This window comes from Pipistrellus hanaki (genome assembly GCF_964339955.1).
Source record: "Pipistrellus hanaki genome assembly, chromosome: 15".
NCBI classification, from domain to species: Eukaryota; Metazoa; Chordata; class Mammalia; order Chiroptera; family Vespertilionidae; genus Pipistrellus; species Pipistrellus hanaki.
Window position 1 is genome coordinate 45077798 of NC_140517.1, and position 19568 is coordinate 45097365.

The 19568-nt window shown below is 56.8% G+C and overlaps 2 protein-coding genes and 1 pseudogene across 10 annotated transcripts; 2 read left to right on the top strand and 1 right to left on the bottom strand.

Annotated features, from left to right (window-relative positions):
- Positions 1-404: 404 nt before the first annotated feature.
- Positions 405-2160, top strand: LOC311633883 (forkhead box protein M1-like; annotated as a pseudogene). The gene is made up of 2 exons: positions 405-472; positions 1417-2160. The product of its transcript is annotated as a forkhead box protein M1-like (transcript).
- A 5934-nt stretch (positions 2161-8094) lies between these two features.
- Positions 8095-11988, top strand: LOC311633429 (patr class I histocompatibility antigen, B-2 alpha chain-like). Of its 8 annotated transcripts, none has more exons than XM_084906118.1 (7): positions 8095-8373; positions 8489-8773; positions 9005-9271; positions 9810-10085; positions 10206-10307; positions 10701-10737; positions 10880-11006. In XM_084906118.1, the coding sequence occupies exons 1-7, from the start codon at positions 8199-8201 to the stop codon at positions 10989-10991; spliced, it is 1254 nt and encodes a 417-aa protein (XP_084762244.1). In that variant the 5' UTR covers positions 8095-8198; the 3' UTR covers positions 10992-11006. The 8 variants fall into 8 exon arrangements, with proteins under 8 accessions (XP_084762244.1, XP_084762245.1, XP_084762248.1 ...); XM_084906119.1 differs by having other exon boundaries at positions 8096-8373; positions 10886-11006; XM_084906122.1 differs by lacking the exon at positions 10880-11006 and adding an exon at positions 11068-11988 and having other exon boundaries at positions 8111-8373; positions 10701-10733.
- A 938-nt stretch (positions 11989-12926) lies between these two features.
- Positions 12927-18878, bottom strand: LOC311633884 (mesoderm-specific transcript homolog protein-like; the record flags this gene model as incomplete). Its single annotated transcript, XM_084906890.1, has 5 exons — positions 12927-13799; positions 13871-14177; positions 14436-14615; positions 14974-15055; positions 18741-18878. The coding sequence occupies 5 exons, from the start codon at positions 18876-18878 to the stop codon at positions 13616-13618; spliced, it is 891 nt and encodes a 296-aa protein (XP_084763016.1). The 3' UTR covers positions 12927-13615.
- Between the last annotated feature and the right edge of the window lie 690 nt (positions 18879-19568).

A 19568-nucleotide genomic window follows, 5' to 3' on the forward strand; every position in this document is an offset into this window, starting at 1 on the left:
TCACACCTTCAGGCTAAGAAAATTCTGCGGGAACTTCACTTATTGCCTGAAACCTGGTCACACGGGGAATTCTTTTCGAACAGTGTCACCACGTGGCCAACTTGTGAACTGCATCTTCTCAGATCACCTCCAATCACCAGGAAGCCACGTGGGGTCCCAGTACATTCCTAAGGATTGAGATTGAGTTTAGTCAAAGGAGTCACGACCTTTGGCTTGGTGACATGATGCTTTTCAAAAAAAAAATAAGGAAGAGGGAAAAATACATCTCTCTTCTCAAATTATTTCACTCCTTCCTGCCGTGAGACCTCAGATGTGAACTCTCCTCCCTGGGTGAAGATTTGGTGGAGGGAAGAAGCAAAGGAATGAGGGTGTGGGGTCAAGGCTACCTCACCCTGGGGCCGGGCATGGCCAAGGCCATGTGCAACATGGGAGACGTTGTCTTTAATGCCTTTGGGACCCCTCGCTCTTTGGGGTACCTCTGCAGCCAATATACCTTTCTGGAGTCTTAACCAACATACCTGGGTGTGAGACCAGCCAGTTTCAGGTCTATCCTTAGTTACAGACATTCTGTTCAGCTACTTTCCAGATGGTTCTCCCGGGTGATTGTCCTGTGAATTTAGTTGTAATTTTGATGTGGTCATGGGAGGAGGCAAGAACGGTTTTTATTTACTTATTATTAATATATCTTATTGATTTTTAAAATATATTTTATTGATTTTTCACAGAGAGGAAGAGAGAGGGATAGAGAGTTAGAAACGTCGATGAGAGAGAATCATCGATCAGCTGCCTCTTGCACACCCCCTACTGGGGATGCGCCCGCAACCAAGGTACATGCCCTTGACCGGAATCGAACCCGGGACCTTTCAGTCCCCAGGCCGATGCTCTATCCACTGAGCCAAATTGGTCCCAGCATATTTTATTGATTTTTTTATAGAGAGGAAGGGAGAGAGATAGAGAGCTAGAAACGTCGATGCGAGAGAAACATCGAACAGCTGCCTCTTGCACACCCCCTACTGGGGATGTGCCCGCAACCAAGATACATGCCCTTGACCGGAATTGAACCCGGGACCTTTCAGTCCGCAGACCAACGCTCTACCACTGAGCCAAACCGGTTTTGGCGTTATTTATTTATTTTTTAAAGAATATATTCTTATCGATTTCAGAGAGGAAGGGAGAGGGGTAGAGAGATAGAAATATCTAAGATGAGAGAGAGAAAAGCTCCGGTGCCCGACCCCAGCCCTCCCTCACTGCCGGGAATCCAGCGGGCCTGGCTCCAGTCCCTGCCCGGCGCCCTGGCTTGGCCCTGGGTTGGAGGGAAGAGCCGAGAGCCCGCCCAGGAGCCACAGCCCAGCGGCTACAGCGACTGCAGTCGGGAGGGTCCATTCTTGTGATTCTCAGCGGGGAGTGAAAACATAGATTCACAACGAGAACCAGCCTCCATCGGCCACTGATTCTCAGAAGTCAGAGGCTGCCCTTACTTGTTCAAAACGCCCCAGGTGAAACGCCAGAGGAGGCGCCTACAAGGCCCCCTGCCCGACAAGAGCCTGGGGAAGCACAGGCCTCTGATGAGGTGGCAGAGCCCACCTCTTGCAAGTTTCCGGTTGGGATCAAGATTATTAACCACCCCACTATGCCCAGCACCCACGTGGAGGCCATCCCCAAGGCCAATATCCAAAGCATCACCACAGCCCTGACGGCCAAAGGCAAGGGGAGTGGCAGCAACGAGCCCAACAAACCCATCCTCACTCGCTGTGGGGTGCCCCCACTCACCCTCCAGAACCCCAACCTGAAGCCCAAACCAGCAATGATCCCACGAGGACAGAGGGATCACCAAGACCCTGGGACCAGAACCTGCAGCCACGGATGTGAATCTCCCCAGACCTCCTTCTCGGCCAGCGATGGGAGACCTGTGCTGGCGGTGAGGCAGCAGGGGGCGCTCTTCACACCAGCCTGATAGACATCCGGTGGCTTGGAAAGATGAGTACTGATGGCCTGGGCTCCTGCAGCATCGAGCAGGAGATGGAAGGAGCCCTAACCGGTTTGGCTCAGTGGATAGAGCGTCGGCCTGCGGACTCAAGGATCCCAGGTTCGATTCCGGTCAAGGGCATGTACCTTGGTTGCGGGCACATCCCCAGTGGGGGGTGTGCAGGAGGCAGCTGACCGATGTTTCTCTTTCATCGATGTTCTAACTCTCTATCCCTCTCCCTTCCTCTCTGTAAAAAACCAATAAAATATATTAAAAAAAGAAAAAAGAAAAAGAAAAGGTGGGCCCTGACTGGTTTGGCTCAGTGATAGAGCATCTGCCTGTGGACTGAAGGGTCCCGGGTTCGATTCCAGTCAAGAGCATGTACCTTGGTTGTGGGCACATCCCCGGTAGGAGGTGTGCAGGAGGCAGCTGATTGATGTTTCTAGCTCTCTGTCCATCTCCTTCCCTTTCTGTTAAAAAAAAAATCAATAAAATATATTAAAAAAAGAAAAAGAGATGGAAGGAAAGAAAAATCAGGTTAAGGTTGAGGAGCCCCCGGAGGATCCACATCCTGGCAGGACTCCGTGTCTGAGCAGCCGCCGTACTCTTCCACGGCCACGATACAATGCGCCATCAGCAGTATCGAGAGGAAGCGATGACCTTGAAAGACATCTGCACGTGGGCCGAGGACCACTTCCCCTATTTGAAGCACAGGGCAAAGCCAGGCTGGAAGAATTCCATTCGCCATAACCCTCCTCTTCATGACGTGTTTGTTCGAGAGACATCTGCCAATGGCAAGGTCTCCTTCTGGACTCGGGACTGTTCACCCCAGTGCCAGTCTCGACCTGCCCTCGGACTGGGTGTTTAAGCAGCAGAAATGACCCAATCCTGAGCTCCGCTGGAATGTGACCATCAAAACTGCACTCCCGCCGAAACCGGTTTGGCTCAGTGGATAGAGCGTCGGCCTGCGGACTGAAAGGTCCCAGGTTCGATTCCGGTCAAGGGCATGTACCTTGGTTGCGGGCACATCCCCGACAGGGGGTGTGCAGGAGGCAGCTGGTCGATGTTTCTCTCTCATCGACGTCTCTAGCTCTCTATCCCTCTTCCTTCCTCTCTGTAGAAAATCAATAAAATATATTTTAAAAAAACCCACAAAAAAAACAACAACCCCTCCCCCACCCCCCAAAACACACACACACACACACACACACACAAACAAAAAACAAAAACCCTGCACTCCCACTGGGCACTTGGCGGAAGATGAGGCCATCGGCCTGTGGACGGTATGGGTCAGCTCCTACCTGGTACCCATTCGGTTCCCAGCGAACCAGCCGCTGGTGTGCCAGCCCTCAGGAAAGGTGCCCCTGGCAGCTCAGAGCTTGCCCGCCATGGCAGGCGGGTCCATATTGCTCCCGAGGTGCCGCTAGCTGAGGAGGGGGTCTCATCGATGTTTCTAACTCTCTATCCCTCTCTCTTCCTCTCTGTAAAAAATCAATAATATATATATATATATATATATATATATATATATATATATATATATATATATATATATATATATAAAAGCATAATGCTCTGATAAGCTTGCAACTTCACCAGTGCATTGTAAGCCATGTAAATATGGAGTAATAAGAATGTACTAAATAAAATAAAATAAAATAAAATAAAATAAAATTTGCTTCTAGGCCCATGACAGCTGCTCAGTGAGAGCCGGTCCAACAGCAAGATGTTTCTGTACACCTGAACCTATATAGTTTTATTAACCAATGTCACCCCAACGAATTAAAAAAAAAAAAAGAATGTTGTTTTCAGTATTCATCCACTTTGTAGCATGTGTTAGGTAGGATGTGCAGACGGGGAAGCCCTCCCAGTCCTCCGGGCGCCAGAGCACGCCGCCAGGAGGAGCGAGGAGGCCGCGTCCCTCGGAGAGTTCTGGGCAGCGGCTCCCCAGTGGATCCTGCAGCACCAGCAGAGCAGCTATTGTGCTCCGGCCCTGACATCTCACAGCCAGGTCGAGGTCACGTGCGCCTTAACGGGGGCAGCCCGGACCCAGGAGCATCCTGGCTTGGCCCTATGTGTGCACTGAGACGCGCCTGCGCAGTGGCCACAAAGGGGGCCGAGCCGATGCTGCCTCCCCAAGGTGGATGCTCAGAGGTGCGCTGACGCTGCCCAGGAGCAGCTGGCGGCCAAGACGCACTGCCCAGCGCTTCTCGCACCCGCGTGGGCGCACACCCTGGTCCCCTCTGGTCCCGCGCCACCTGCAGGACTGGGCTTGGAGATCCAGTATCCCGAAGAGGTCCATGTCCCTGTGAACCCACCCAGTCCTACAAGGGTCTGGGGGAGGAGAAGGGCTCCTCCAAGCTGCGGAGGGCTGAGGGCAGGTCTGTGAAGTCCGGGTAAGGGGGCAAATTCCAGGCGTCGGGGACCTGAGGCAAGACCATGGCCTCGGCTGGATGTGGACATGGATCTGGAGCTGGAGCGTTTGCAGCGGCAGGAGCAGGCGCAGCGGGGACCGTGCCCTGGACGCCCTGCGCAGGGTGCCCCCAGGCCTGGCTGTGGCCGAAGCGCTGGGATCTGCTGCTGCTGCTGCTGGGAAGACGTGGCGGGGGCTGTGCGGAGGGAGGCTGCAGAAACCTGGGCCCCCGTGGTGCAGGGGTGCTGCGGGGAGCACGGGGCTGGCAGGCAGCACAGGGTCCGCCTGGAACGCTGGGTCCGCAGGCGCTGGCGTGGGCTCAGGTGCAGGCGCAGTCGAAGGCTGGGGGGCGCAGACTCCAGGTTCCTTGGCTCCCGCGCCTTGCTGCCCACGCAGTCCCTGGAGCGCCTGGCATGGTGAGCAGCGGCCCGACTTGGCACCCTCGGCGTCCACATCTCGGAAAAGAGCCCGGGACCCGCGCCTGTGTTCTTTTTGCGGGGCTCACAGCCAGGCATGGGGGTGCCCCTGGAGAGGAGCAGAGATACACGTGCCATGTGCAGCACGAGGGGCTGCCCGAGCCCCTGACCCTGAGATGGGGTGAGGAGGGCTGTGGGCACAGAGCCTCTTCTCAGGGCAGCGGGGCCCTTGGGGACCTCTGTGGGGTCGGAGCTGAGGCCTGGGGTCAGGCCCTCACCCTCCCTTCCCTTCTCCTCCCAGAGCCGCCTTCTCACACCTCCTTCATCATCCTGGGCATCGCTGAGGGCCTGGTCCTGCTGGGAGCTGTGGCGGGAGCTGTGATGTGGGGGAGGAGGCAATCAGGTGAGCAGGGGTGTGTCTGAGGGTGCACTCTAAGCAGTGCTAGCGCCCAGGGCTCTGATGTGTCTCTCTGGGCTTCTAAAGGGGAGACCTGCCATGGGGAGGGGTGGGCAGAGTGGGGACTGGGCGGTGGGGAGTCTGTGGGACACTGTGAGCAGGAACTGGGCTTTGAGAATGTCACCAGTCACAGCCACTGCCCTGAACCTGCTCGTGATGATTGTCCTCCACAGCGTGAGGCCGCTGCCTTGTGGGGACTGAGTGATGGAAGGTGTGTTCCCGCTCCCACTTCCTGACTCAGGAACCTCTGACTGGGGGTCTGGCCCTGCCGTGACCTCCACACTTTATGGTCCAGCAGAGGCGGGTGGGCCCTCACTATCGCTGTCTTTACTTCCTCATGCTCTGAGCTGCAAGCTGATCCTTCCGCATTGAATTGGGTTTCGGGGGGCGACTTTGTTCATTTCTTGCCATGAAGGGCTGGTGGGTAAAGGAGAAGATCCTATATTTTCAGGGAATAAATAGAAACACCAAGAAATTTCCAGAGCTCATGCGTTTGCTGTGCTGACTGTCCCAAGTGTAGACAAGGGGAGGTTTTGAAGATTGAGTGTGGTCGGGGTCTGTGCCCAGGGGGTGCTCAGTGCATCGTGGGCTTTGACGTGGTCACTCCTCGGCCGGGTCACCTCTCTGCTCCTCTGACCTTGTCCCTCTAGGGAACCCTGTCCCACCAGGACCTGTGGTCACAAGGACTGTGACCTAATCAAGTGTCAAGTGTCCTAATGCAGAGAATCTCCAGGACCCTGGACAGTGAGCCTTCCTGGGGCAGGGCAGCCTGGGCTGAAGCCTGGATGGAGCCCAGAACCCATCTTCTGGGTGTTCTTTGTTGTTGTTTTTTTGATTTTGTAGATATTATGCTTGTTCCTGCTTTCATGTGTGAGTTCTGGTCTCACTGGGTGTCCCCGTCTGACAGCAACAGGGTGCGTGTTCCCCGTCAGTGTCCCGCAGGCCCAGGTCCCTGCACACAGGACTCTGTGGTTGGAGAGATGGGTGTTCTGGCTCCTCCTGCTCTGCCTCCTTCTAGGGCCTGAACGTTCCAACCCCCTGATCAGCTTGGTCTTTCTGGGGACCAGCCCCCACCCTGACGCTCTCCAGGCCCCTCAGCCAAGAGCCATCTCATCAGCGTCCCAAACAAGCCTAGGAGGTGCCCAGGGTTTAGGGGCAAAGCCAGGCACTCTCTCTCATCCCACAAGTCTCTTCCCACAGACCCGTTAATAGCCAGCCTGTCCCAATGGTTCAGGATGCTGGCACCTTACTGGAGTCCACTCATGAACAAGAGTCCAGTCCATCCTCCTGTTGAGGATGGTTACGCGGTCCACACATGTCCACACATGTATGGAAACTGCCCATCAGCTTTATTTTTTATTTATTTATTTTTAAATATATATTTTATTGATTTTTTTTTACAGAGAGGAAGAGAGAGGGATAGAGTGTTAGAAACATCGATGAGAGAGAATCATCGATCAGCTGCCTCTTGCACACCTCCTACTGGGGATGTGCCCACAACCAAGGTACAGGCCCTTGACCGGAATCGAACCTGGGACCTTTCAGTCCACAGGCTGACGCTCTATCCACTGAGCCAAACCGGCTTTGGCTGCCCATCAGTTTTAATGTGGTTTTGTGTACATGAGGCAGCAAAGGGAGAGAGGAAAATGACTGGAGAGATCATCTCTCTTTGTCCGATAGTTTGATGGGCACAACATGCCGGGTCAGTCCTTCCCATTGGACATGTTAATGTCCTATCCTCTCAGCCCAGGTCCCACAGACCAGCCAACCAGGAAGCCAGTCCCAGCTCCCAGTACCGAGGCTTCTGCTCCTCCGTGATGTCTGTGTGAGAGCACACACGTGCCAGCCGTGTGAGCACAGGGAGCACGGAGAGCACATGGGTGCACACTGCCTGGTCCTCTGCTTTGCATGAACGCCCCCCCCCCCCTGTTCCTCTTCCCCAGGAGGAGGCAGAGGCGTGGGGGGGGGGGAGCACCATCCCCAAGCGGCACTAAGCTCTCTCCTGAGGGACCCTGACACCAGGTGGGAGCTGTAGGGTCCAGAGGCCGAAGCTCCCACCCCTTGCCCTAGGTTTCCCCCCTCCCCCAAGGTCCTGTCACTGTCCCGTGTGACAGATGAGGGAACAGGGTCCTGAGAACTCACAGCTGGGGGTCCCGGTGTCCTGAGCCAGCGAGTGGGGCGATGAGAAGAGGAGCAGGTCTGGAGGGGCAGGAGCTGAGGGTTATGGGGCTCCCTGGGCCCTTCCTGTGCTGCCTGCACTGCAGTTTCATCAGGTGCACCCCCTGCTCCTGACTGGAAAGGGCGTCTGGTGACTCTGGGATCTTTTTAAAAAAATATATATATTTTACTGACTTTTTTACAGAGAGGAAAGAAGAGGGACAGATAGTCAGAAACATCGATGAGAGATTATCATCCACCAGCTGCCTCCTGCACACCCCCCACCAGGGATGTGCCTGCAACCAGAGTACATGCCCTTGAACAGAATCAAACCTGGGACCCTTGAGTCTGCAGGCCGACGCTCTATTCACCGAGCCAAACCGGTTTCGGCGACTCTGGGATTTAACAAACTGGAGTATCCGTGCTTGCATCTGCCAAGGGCATCAGGGGTCTCTAGGGCCATGAAGACCGTGCCTCTGATTGTGTCACTCCCTGTGGGCTGTGCTGAGGGACCCCTGCTGTTCACTCCTAGAAGCTTCCACAGCTCTGAGGGGCCTCCTCCACGTTCTGGGTGAACTGGAGCTCAGAGCACCAGCCTGAGCCCCTCCAGGGAGACGTGGAGCTGCCCCTGCAGGAGGAGGGCAGCCCAGGCCCAGGCCCAGGCCTGGCGCTCACGTCTCAGCCCAGGGAGGAGTCTGGAGCAGAGCCGCTCAGTGTTGGGGCTCCCCCTCTCCCTGGGGTTCCCCTCTCCATCTCACATCCCTGCGGAGTCCTCCTTCCCGGATACCCATGACGCAGCCTCACTGCCCTCTCCCATTGGGTGTCTGCTTCCAGGCTAGACCATCTCCAGGAGTTCCTGGGACTCAGATGCTCCCCCAAACTCCCAGGATGCGGGTCCTGAGGCTCCCCAAATCCCTCCTCCTGCTGCTCTCGGGGGCGCTAGTCCTGACTCCAAGCTGGGCGGGTGAGTGCGGGGTCGGAGGGGCGGCTGTGCGGGGAGGAGCGCGGGGATCCGACGGGGGCGCGGGCCCGGGAAGGCGCGTGTCCAGCCCCGTCCCTGCCCTCCGTCCGCCCCCCAGGTCCTCACTCCCTTAGATACTTCCTCACCGCCATGTCCCGGCCCGGCCGCGGGGAGCCCCACTTTCTCGCCGTCGGCTACGTGGACGACACGCAGTTCGTGGGGTTCGACAGCGACGCGGCGAGTGGGAGGGCGGAGCCGCGGGCGCCGTGGATGCAGCAGCCGTGGGTGGAGCGGGAGAACCCGGAGTATTGGGACCGGTACACGCGGGTCTGCAAGGAGGACGAACAGTTTTTCCGAGAGAGACTGCAGACCCTGCGCGGCTACTACAACCAGAGCGAGGACGGTGAGCCGCGCGCCGGGCCCGTTAGGACCGCCCTCCCCACGGACGGGCCGGGGTCGCCCCTAGGGTCCGGGTCCGAGCGTCACCCCGAGGCGGCGGGACCCGTCCGGCCCCCCCATCCCCGGGAGGAGCCCGCGGGGACTGTGACCCGATTTCACTTTCAGTTTTAGATTCAATCCCTGCGGGGCTGGCGGTCCTCTCCTCGGGGCAGGGCTGACCTCGGGGCGGGGTCAGGGTCTCACACCTTCCAGAAGATGTTGGGCTGCGAGGTGGGACCCGATGGGCGCCTCCTCCGCGGGTACATGCAATTCGCCTACGACGGCACCGACTACCTTGCCCTGAACGAGGACCTGACCTCCTGGACCGCGGCGGACGCGGCGGCGGCTCAGACAAAGCGCAAGTTGGAGGCGGCAGAGGATTGGAGGAGCTACCTGGAGGGCTGGTGTGTGAACAGGCTCCACCTTTACCTGGACAAAGGGAAGGAGACCCTGCAGCGCGCAGGTACCAGGGGCCCTGGGGCCGCCCCCTCTCCTGAGACAGGACAGGGGGTCTGTGTCTGACACCCCTCTTCGGGGTCAGGGAGGGGGTCCCCCAGGATGTCTAGGTCAGCTTCCAGAGGGACTCCCCATCCTCTCAGGGACAGGTAGGGGTGCAGGCTCTCCTGGGGTGCAGGGAGACCCCCTGCAATAAGCCGTCAGCGGTTCCCATGGGCCCTGCAGGGGCTCTGGGGCCCACGGGACCTTCTCTCTCAGGCCTTGTGCGCTGCCCCACAGCCCCTGTGTCTGAGGCCTGACCCCAGCTTTTCTGAGTCACGTGGACTCCACCCAGGCCAGGACCACAAATCCCTTTTCTCCCCTCAGAGAACTGCCTCCTGCCCTTTCTAAAGATGAGGAGGTCCTACCAGGTGGCTCTGTCCAGGCTGGTGTGTGTGCTGTGTGCTCCCTCCACACCCAGGTGTCTGTCCTCTCTAAGGACATGAGTGCTGCTGGAGTGTCCCATGGAGGATGCAAATTTCCTGCATTTTCTCCCCTCCCTTCAGAGCCTCCAAAGGCACATGTGGCCCGCCACCCCGTCTCTGCCCATGAGGTCACCCTGAGGTGCTGGGCGCTGGGCTTCTACCCTGCGGACATCAGACTGTCCTGGGAGCGTGATGGGGAGGACCAGACCCAGGACATGGAGATGGTGGAGACCAGGCCTGCAGGGGACGGGACCTTCCAGAAGTGGGCGGCCGTGGAGGTGCCCCCTGGAGAGGAGCAGAGATACACGTGCCATGTGCAGCACGAGGGGCTGCCCGAGGCCCTGACCGTGAGATGGGGTGAGGAGGGCTGTGGCCACAGAGCCTCTTCTCAGGGAGGCCGGAACCTGGGGGACCTCAGTGGGGTCGGGGCTGAGGCCTGGGGTCAGGCCCTCACCCTCCCTTCCCTTCTCCTCCCAGAGCCACCTTCTCACACCTCCTTCATCATCCTGGGCATCGCTGGGGGCCTGGTTCTGCTGGGAGCTGTGGCTGGAATTGTCAGGTGGGGGAGAAGTCACTTAGGTGGGCAGGGGTGGGTTCTGAGTGTTTATCCCACTGGGGGTTCAAGCCCAGGTAGACATGTGTCCGCCTCATTCACAGAAGCACCGTCCCCATGCGTGTGCGGCTCTGTGCTCTTACTCTGTAGTGAGGCCCGTGGGAAATGAGGGGCCCACTTCTCACCTGATGATGCTGGTGGTGGGGACCCCGTTCCCAGCAACCCCAGGTCAGATGGCAGGTCCCTGCTGAGCACAGACCTCCAGGAGGGCTGTGGGTCCGGTCCCCACACATGCACTTCCCCCATGGCTCTGTACACATGGTTCTGGAAACTTCTCTGGGCCCAGGACTAGGGCTTCCTTTAGGACCTCATGGCCCTGCCTCCTCCCTGGTCTCTCACGGGGTGTTTTCTTCCTACAGGTGGAAAAGGAGGGAGCTACGCTCAGGCTGCCAGTGAGTATGGAGGGGTGACCCCTGAGACCCTGTGACTGTACAGATGGGAACCATGAGGGACCCCACCCCTATTGTTCCTCCTTATTCTCCTGCCCTGGGCTCTGCTCCCGTCCTGGTGTATTCTCCCCACCCCCGCCACCCAGCAGTGACAGCCCCCAGGGCTCTGATGTGTCTCTCTCGGCTTCTGAAGGGGAGACCTGCGTGGAGAGGGGTGGGAAGAAGGGGACTGGGCGGTGGGGAGTCTGTGGGACACTGTGAGCAGGAACTGGGCTTTGAGTATGTCACCATTTACAGCGACTGCCCGGAATCTGCTCATGATGATTGTCCTCCACAGCGTAAGGCGGCTGCCTTGTGGGGACTGAGTGATGGAAGGTGTGTTCCCGCTCCCACTTCCTGACTCAAGAACATCTGATTGGGTGGCTGGCCTGTAGGAAGACACCCATTGTCTTCAGTATCAGGGAAGTGTGAGCAAGGAGCCAGGAACGCTGGTGAACCTTGAGCCCTGTCAAGGACCAGAGCTATGCACCGATTGTTTAGTCCACACAATGGTGGTTTAAGCAATTTCCTGACCAAATAGTCTCTGAGTAAATCTAATATTTACTGACCTCTAAGATAATCTGTCTGTTAGCAGAATTGCCTCCCTGACTAAGTGCTGTTTGTGTATCCAAAGGTGAATCCAAGGTTGGCACGGCCTGGGCACCAGGGGCGGTCCTTCCCCCTGTGTTGGGCTTCCCGCCCGGCCCCAGTACTTCCAAATTATTATTTCTTGTCTCGTCTCTGTCCTTTGTGTGCGGCCCTCCTCCAGGTTCCAAAGCCTGAACCATTCAGGATGTGGCTTACACATCTGGTGCCACAACAAGGGACATTTGGAGGAGAACGTTTAGCCTAAAACAGAAAAACAAAGCTTCACCGGCAAGGCAGGGAAGATTTCACCAGATAGGTGGGGAAATCCCCCAAGTGCAAAACCCACAGCCAGCTGCAGAAGTTGCTATTTGTAACTAGGGTGGGAACATCTTTTTTTTTTAGCCAGGCCAAAGGGGCAGAACTCGGTTCAAAAGTAAGAAACTTTATTGTAGACTCTTGGTTTGCATGCTTAAGAATAAAGAAATTAGTGTCAGGAGGTATTCTCTTATAGTTTTTGCATGATATTATAGAACATAACCCTTGGTTTGCTGAAGAAGGTACATTAGATCTTTTTTTTTTTTTGTCAAAATTCATTTTATTAATAGAAAATAAATACTTATTCCACTTTCAATTGTTATACTTGAAGTTGCTAATTTAAAATAATCACCTAATCCTACTTTGACTAAAACAATGAAAACTGTGACTTTATTTTTTTATTTTATTTTTTTAAAATATATTTTATTGATTTTGTACAGAGAGGAAGGGGGAGAGATAGCGAGTTAGAAACATCGACGAGAGAGAGTCATCGATCAGCTGCCTCTTGCACACCCCCTACTGGAGATGTGCCCGCAACCAAGGTACATGCCCCTGACCGGAATCGAACCCGGGACCCTTCAGTCCCCAAGCCGACGCTCTATCCATTGAGCCAAACCAGTTTCGGCGAAAACTGTGACTTTAAAAAACGTATTCAGCACCTTTTTCTCACAGGCCTTTCAGAATTAGTTCTTAAAGTTTCTGGAACTTTCCTGTCTGTAAAGAACAGGAATTGCAGAGCTAGATGAGGAAGCCTCTCTGGGACAACCAGTGAGAAGTAAGCACTCATAACAAAAGGAATTCGTGTGCCCTCAGCGTGGAAACTGGGACTGCACAAAGCTCCCCTCCCCTCCGCATCAGCCCAGGAGGGGTGTGCTTCGAAGCAATGAGCTATGAAGAAGCAAACTGTTATTTGCTGTTGGAACTGGGTCTTTCCAGCTAATAACAGTAAATCCCTGGCATAGATGTGGTGGTCTTTAATGCCCTGTGACTTTTAGGAAATTTTTTAAAGTTTGGATTTAGTTTAACTTATTCAGAAGTCAAATATGTTTAGTAAGGTTCACTACTCTGCCAGAGTGCGTTTCTGCTGGTGTAGTACCTTTCTACAATAGATACAACACGTGTCAGTAAGTCACAGTCTTAAAGTACACTTAGAATACTGCATTATAGAAAGCTGCAATATTTAAAGCAAAATCTATTTTATTATTATTATTATTAATAATATACATATTTTATTGATTTTTTACAGAGGGACAGAGAGTTTGAAACATCAATGAAGAGAGAGTCATCGATCAGCTGCCTCCTGCATACCCCCTACAGGGGATGTGTCCACAACCAAGACACATGCCCCTGACTGGAATTGAACCTGAGACCCTTCAGTCTGCAGACCGACCCTCTATCCACTGAGCCAAACCGGTTTCGGCAGAAAGCAAAATCTATTTTAACAAAACGTCTACAACTAGATGCAGCTGATGAAACTAAGCCAAAGTTATGACAGGGGAGACTCACTCTCTCCTGAAGCTGCTTAGAAAACAAAAGAGCATGTGCCCTTAAAGCCATTCAAGGAGGTTAAGCAGCCAGCCTCTCCTCATTCTGTACAAGATCCCAGTTGGGGCTGGGCCAGAAATTACACTTCTAAGTATTTCAGAAAAGTCCACAGAAATGTTAAAAGTCTGTCTTTCTGCATCCATCAGACTTTCCTAATAACACAAAGGCAAGTCCATCCACTTGATCAGATGTCAAAGGAATGGGAGGTGGACTATCAGGTCACCCTTAGTCAGAGCCTCAATGGCTTTTTCCTATATGCTGCTCACCAGTGTGAGTCAGGCGGACCTAGGTGAGAAGTGTTTGGTGGCCAGGACCTCTTTGGGGCATTTCTTTCTAAATGGAATACACAATAGATAAAGGAGTAGGGGAGGTAATACAGGGTAGCTACTCTCTCCAGCTCAGAAGGAGTTGATGAAGCCCATATATACATTCAAGAAGCCCATGGGATCCTTTAGCTGTGGGTAGTGGCCAATGTGGTCATCCAGAATCGACGCTGTGGACCGTGGCAGCGTTTTCCTGTACAGCTCCAAAAACTCTGGATAGGGAGTCACTGGATCAAAAGGCCCGGAGATAAGACATCCCCTGAAAATAAGACCTAGCGCATCTTTGGGAGCAAAACTTAATATAAGACACTGTCTTATTTTCGGGGAAACAGGGTAGTTACAGTGGCCAGAGCTCCCACCCAGCGTCTTCTAAACTTCTTCCTCTGATGGATGTACCATAAGAGACTGTCGATAACTAAGTTCCCATCATTGTTGCGTATCGCTGCCCGCATGTCCCACAGCTCGTTCTCTGAGGGCCGGATGTATGGCCCAAAGACAGGGGCAAGACCTTGAGAGAATATAAAGAAGTTCAGCATTCGTGTGAGGATGGGCAACAGCAGGCCTCCGTCTTTGAGAATCTGTTGGAGGAGGAGAGGGTGGTGCGTCTCGGGGAATATACCTCCATTTAACAGACAGAGACTTTATATATATATATATACATATATATATTGATTTTTTACAGAGAAGAAGAGAGAGGCATAGAGAGTTAGAAACATCGATGAGAGAGAATCATCGATCAGCTGCCTCTTGCACACCCCCTACTGGGGATGTGCCCAAAACCAATGTACATGCCCTTGACTGGAATCAAACCCGGGACCTTTCAGTCCGCAGGCCAAGGCTCTATCCACTGAGCCAAACCGGTTTCGGCAACAGAGACTGTTTATGGTAAACCGACCAGAGCGATTCTGCTTGAACCTATAGAGCAGCTCCTGAGCCACGATGTCTCCATAATCGTGAGACAGGAGGTAGACCCTGCGGTTCTGAAGCCCCAGATGATGCAAAAGTGCCTCCATGATGCTGGCCTGCTCAAAGATGGAGCAGTGACGTGGTCTCAGTTTGTCGCTAAAGCCAAAGCCTAGGAAATGGAGGGCAATCACTTGACGAAACCTGAGTGTGAGGCCTTCCCAAATCTTGTACCAATCATAGCTGGAGGTCGGGAAGCGGTGTAAAAGCATGACTATCTCGGGACTTCCAACCACGCCCAGAGAGTCTTGGTATTATAGAAGATACGCAGTCCCTTGTAGGTGAAAAATTTGCCCGACAACTTTCATGAGTGAGGAGCAGGGGAAATCGTGGGGGGTGGGATGTATAGGTAGGCCAGCAGCCCCACCTGCAGCCACCACTCCCACCACACCGAGCCAGTGTCTTATCCCATGCCGTGGGGCACACCGAGCCAGAGCACGGGTGCCGAAGCCCGCGAGGGCAGCGCCAACCGCGGCAAGCAGCGGACCGCCGTCCGGGCACGCTGCAGTAATGCGCGAGGTGCGACTGCCGCAGAGGAGGCGCCAGGATGAGCTGGGGGCGCCAGGATGAGCTGGTTGCCGTGGCCGGTACATTAGATCTTGAATGTTGGGAAAGAGTGGGTCAAAACTTGGAAAAAGCTCGCCAGCAAGAGACATTTTCATTCAGCCATTGACGTATGAAAATGCCAATGCTGATTGTGCCTGACACCCCTGAGAAAAAAATAGCACCATCGCAGAAATAATTCCAGCTTGTCAGAAGGTGTGAATGCTGTCTCATTCTCCGGGTGTCCCCGTCTGACACGGGGCACCTGTTCCCGTCAGTGTCCGGCAGGCCCAGGGCCCTGCACACAGGAGCCCGCGGGGAGGGGAGATGGGTTTCAGGCTCCTGCTGCTCCGCCTCCTTCTCCGGCCTCATGTTCTATCCCTGAACTTCCGGGGGAACCCGGTTCTGGAATCAGCACAGAGGAGGGCCCCCCCATTCCTCCTCTGAGATCAGGTCCCGCTGGGACTGTGCTCTGCCCGCTGCCCTCTCTCCAGCCTCCAGTGGCCCCCAGGATGAGGGGCGGGGGGAGGGGCAGTTGCAGGTTTAGGGGCGCAGCGCTGTGGGCAGTGCAGGTGCAGTGACGGCCCTGGGGGCACCCTGAGCTGCAGCCGCCCCAGAACAGCTGAGCTAGCACCACAGCATGAGGTCACTGTGTCCAGCACAGAGCGGGGCTCCCCCTGCAGGGGCCGCCGCTGGTTGAGTGACAGATGTGAGCGCGGGGTTGCCTCTGGGGCCTCACTGAGGGGAATGGGAGGCCCGCTGGCCCGTGGGCAGGTGTGTGGGCACAGGGTGTGTAAGAGCCAGGGAACAGGGAGGGGGAGGGGGGAGAGGGAAGGGTTCTGGGGACACCATGGGAAGGGACCCAGGTGTGGCTGTGGGACAGGGCAGTTGGGTGCTTGATGGGTGGTCTGGGGGTCTCTGGGAGGTGACCTTGAGGAGAGGAGGCCCTGTGCAGGGAGGTCTGCCAGGCGGGAACCTGCAGTGCGCATGCCCTGGGGCAGGAGGGGGCTGGTCTCTGGGAGGAGCCAGGAGGCGAGTGTGGGCGGAGCAGAGAGATGGAGCTGAGAGGAGCCTGGGGGCCATGTGGGTGGAGGGGGTGGAGGGGCGGGGCTGTGCTGAGGGAGGCGGGGTCCCAGGACAGTTTGGAGCAGGAGAGGGACTTAGGGTGACGCCCCGTTGATGGGGTGGCTGTGGCTGCTGTGCTGAGGGCAGACCTGGGGCGAGGGAGGCAGCGGGGGAGCCGGAGGGCCTGCGGGGTGCAGGGGAGATCCCTCCGCGGGGTGGGCTGTGGGAATGGTGGGCCGGGTGGGATTCTGGAACCTTCAGAGGAGGACTTGACAGCACTCCTCATGGGTCCATCCGTGGTCTGAGAGAGAGCGGGCACCGTCACCAGGAATGTCATTGGGTGGAAGGAGGAGGAGAGATGGGGAGCTCAGGGAGCAGCATATATGGGGTGTGGGGAGGGTGTGGGGGGCGCATCACAGACGTTGGGTGTAAGAGATGTTGGGGGGGATCTGTCTCCTGGCAACAAGGGGGCCAGGAACCGGCAGCTGGACCTGAGCCGGAGGACCGAGGGGTGTCGCTGGAGAAACAGCCTTGGGCAGCGACGCACAGAAAGGCCATCTCGGGCCTTAAACAGGGACACAGCCCCCAGGGAGCGAGGCTGCAGGAGACAAGGGGGAGGGGCCGAGCAGGACCCTGAGCTGAGGGCCCCCATCCCCCCCCACACCCGCACCCCCTCTGCAGTCGAGTGTGTTCCTTCCTGAAATCCTGCAGGCGATGCCCTTGTCTCCGTCTCCCCCGGAGGCTGGGGCTCTCCTCTCTGTGTGCTCCCCGTAGTGTGAGGGTGAGCGTGGCCGAGTGTACACGAGGCAGCAAAGGGAGAGAGAACTCTCTAGAGAGACTATGTCCCTTGGTCCATCTCAGAAGCAGTGTGAAGGGCACAACATGCCGGGTCAGACCTTCCCATTGGACACGCTAATCCTCTCAGCCCAGGTCCCACAGATGAGCCAACCAGGAAGCCAGTCCCAGCTCCCGTCACCGAGGCTACTTGCTCCTCCGTGATGTCTGTGTGAGAGCACACAGGTGCCCGTCGTTTGGTGACTCTGAGATTTATAACAAACTGGGACAAATGTTTGTAACACTTTATTGCCGAGAAATAGAATCAATTCCAATGAATGAAGAAAGAGGAGCTATACATATACAATTATTATTAAAATACCTGCACCACCAGCAGCTAGTTCACTCCTAGCCCTGAGAGCTGACATGGAGGTCACAGGCACCCAAATTGGTTCAGCCTGCACCCAGGGGCAGCCTGAGACCATACCCATGCTCGGAGGCCACCCCGGGGAACAGAGCCAACGCCACCCCCCAAGGCAGATGCTCAGAGGTGCGCTGACTCTGCCCAAGAGCAACTCACGGGCAACACGCATGGACAGGCGCTTCTCCCGCCCGCGTGGGCGCACACCCCGGCCTCCTCCGGTGCTGCGGTGGTCTCGGCAGGGCTTGGCGGGGACGGGCTCCCTCGCAGATCCATTAACTGGAAGAGATCCACCTCGCTGTCGCCCACAAAGTCGTACCAGGGCCTGGGGGAGGAGGAAGGCTCCTGCAAGGGGGGAAAGACGGAGAGCAGCTCTGTGTCATCAGGGTCTGGAGAGCGATTCCCGGCGTCAGGACCCTGAGGCGAGACGGTGGCCTCAGATGGGTCTGGACAGGATTCTGGATCTGGGTCTGAAACTGGACCTGCACCTGGATCTGTAGCTGGATCTGTAGCTGGAGCTGGAGCGAGTGCAGCAGAGAAGGTGTCCTGGACGCGGGGAGCAGGGACCTTGCCGGCCTGGCTGTGGCTGGAGGCGCTGGGATCTGCTGGGAAGACTGAACGCGGGCTGTGCGGACGGAGGCGACAGAACCCTGGGTCCTCCTGGTGCAGGGCGGCCGGAGGGTACGCAGGGCCAGCTGGAAGCTCAGGGACGGTGGAGAGCACAGGGCGCGCTGGGAACGCTGGCTCCTCAGGGCTGGCAGGGAGGAGCACAGGGTCCCCCTGGAACGCAGGGCCCGCAGGCACAGGCGCAGGGGCAGCTGCGCAGACACCGCTGCCCTGGAGCTCAGCGGGGGCTCCGGGGCCTTGCTGCCCGCTCAGTCTCTGCAACCTGCGTTCTTTGGCCCTGCGGTTCTTGAGCCACACCTGGGGAGAGAGGGCACAGGGAGCCAGTGTGAGAGGCCAGAAGCTCTGCGCACCCACCTGCGCCCAGGGGTGAGGAGGCTCAGGGCAGAAGGCCGGCCTTACCGTCTCCCTCCGCCCCCAGATCCGACAACCGGCCCCGTGTTGGCGTGGGCTCCTCCGGGGAAGGCGCAGAGGGCAGGAGGAGCAGGGCTTAGGCAACCAGGAACCAGGAAGGGGTCTGCGTGAGAGGATCCCCGTGTTCCCAGAGGCCCGGCGGTCTGGGGGCGAGCATGGGGAGACGCGAGGGGCTGCGTGGTGTTGGCCAGTGTGTCCCACTCAGGGCTGAGGCGGACTCGGGGGCCAGGCCCCGGACCACACGGGGACCCTGGGCAGCACTTGGTCCTTCTGGCCTGGTCTGCCCCTTCCCACGCCCTCCGTCCTTCTGCATGGCGGTGGGGCATGCGTTGCGCTTGTTTGCAGCGGGCAAAGTGATTCCTGGCTGGGGATCGGGGTTGGGACTTGGGGCTTTACCTGCACTTGATATTCCTGCAGATTCAGCCTGGCCGCCAGGCTCTCGCGTTCGTCATAGGTCCGGTAGTGGTTCCTCTCAAAGAATTCCTCCAGCTGCTTCCGCTGCTCCCTGCTGTACACCGTGCGCTTCCGCCGCATCCTCCTTGGACGGGCTGGGGAAAGTGGAGCGCCTGGCGGAAGTGGGGAGACAGGATTAGAGGAGACCCACAGACAGCCCGCAGCTCACCAGGCCCTCAGGGCAGCTACCAAGCAGTGGATAAGAGCGTGTCATCTGACCCACACTGCGGGACCGCGACCTCTCTAGGCCTCGGCGTCCCCATCCCCGAATCAGGCCTCGGACCAGCGCCTGAGTCCTTCTTACCGGGACCCACAGCCAGGCATGGCGGGGACCTCAAACCCACCCAGGCTTCTCACCCAGACGGTGTCATCCCACCCCCCAAAACCCACTCAGCCTCCCAGAGAAGCTGGCCCTGGTCCAGATGCCCAGAAACCTCCATCCCCAGCGCCAGGTTCCCACCTGCAAGTCCCGTGGCTGCCTCTCCTCACGCCCAGCCCTCTCTGCGTGCGGACTCACCCCGAGGAGACCGCGGTTCCTGCATCTTTGACCCTACTGCACACTCTGCACATAAGACCCTCTCCCCACACAGCCTGGAGCTTAACTAGCGCTTCCTAGGGGTCCTGGGACCCACCCTTCTTAGCCTGGCATTCAACCCCTCCCTTCTCACCTGGCATTGAGCCCCACCCTATATAGAAGCAGTTGCTGCACGTGGTCCCTCTCCTGGTGGCCGGGAGACCTGAAGCCAGCCTTGGTCCTGCCCTCAAGGGGCC

Bases quoted from the DNA above. Each gene is read 5' to 3' on its own strand.
- LOC311633429 (XM_084906118.1), top strand. From the start codon at position 8,199: ATGACGCAGCCTCACTGCCCTCTCCCATTGGGTGTCTGCTTCCAGGCT. The intron at 10,086-10,205 runs GTGAGGAGGGCT...TTCTCCTCCCAG, and splicing joins GGCCCTGACCGTGAGATGGG to AGCCACCTTCTCACACCTCC. The intron at 10,308-10,700 runs GTGGGCAGGGGT...TTCTTCCTACAG, and splicing joins GTGGGGGAGAAGTCACTTAG to GTGGAAAAGGAGGGAGCTAC.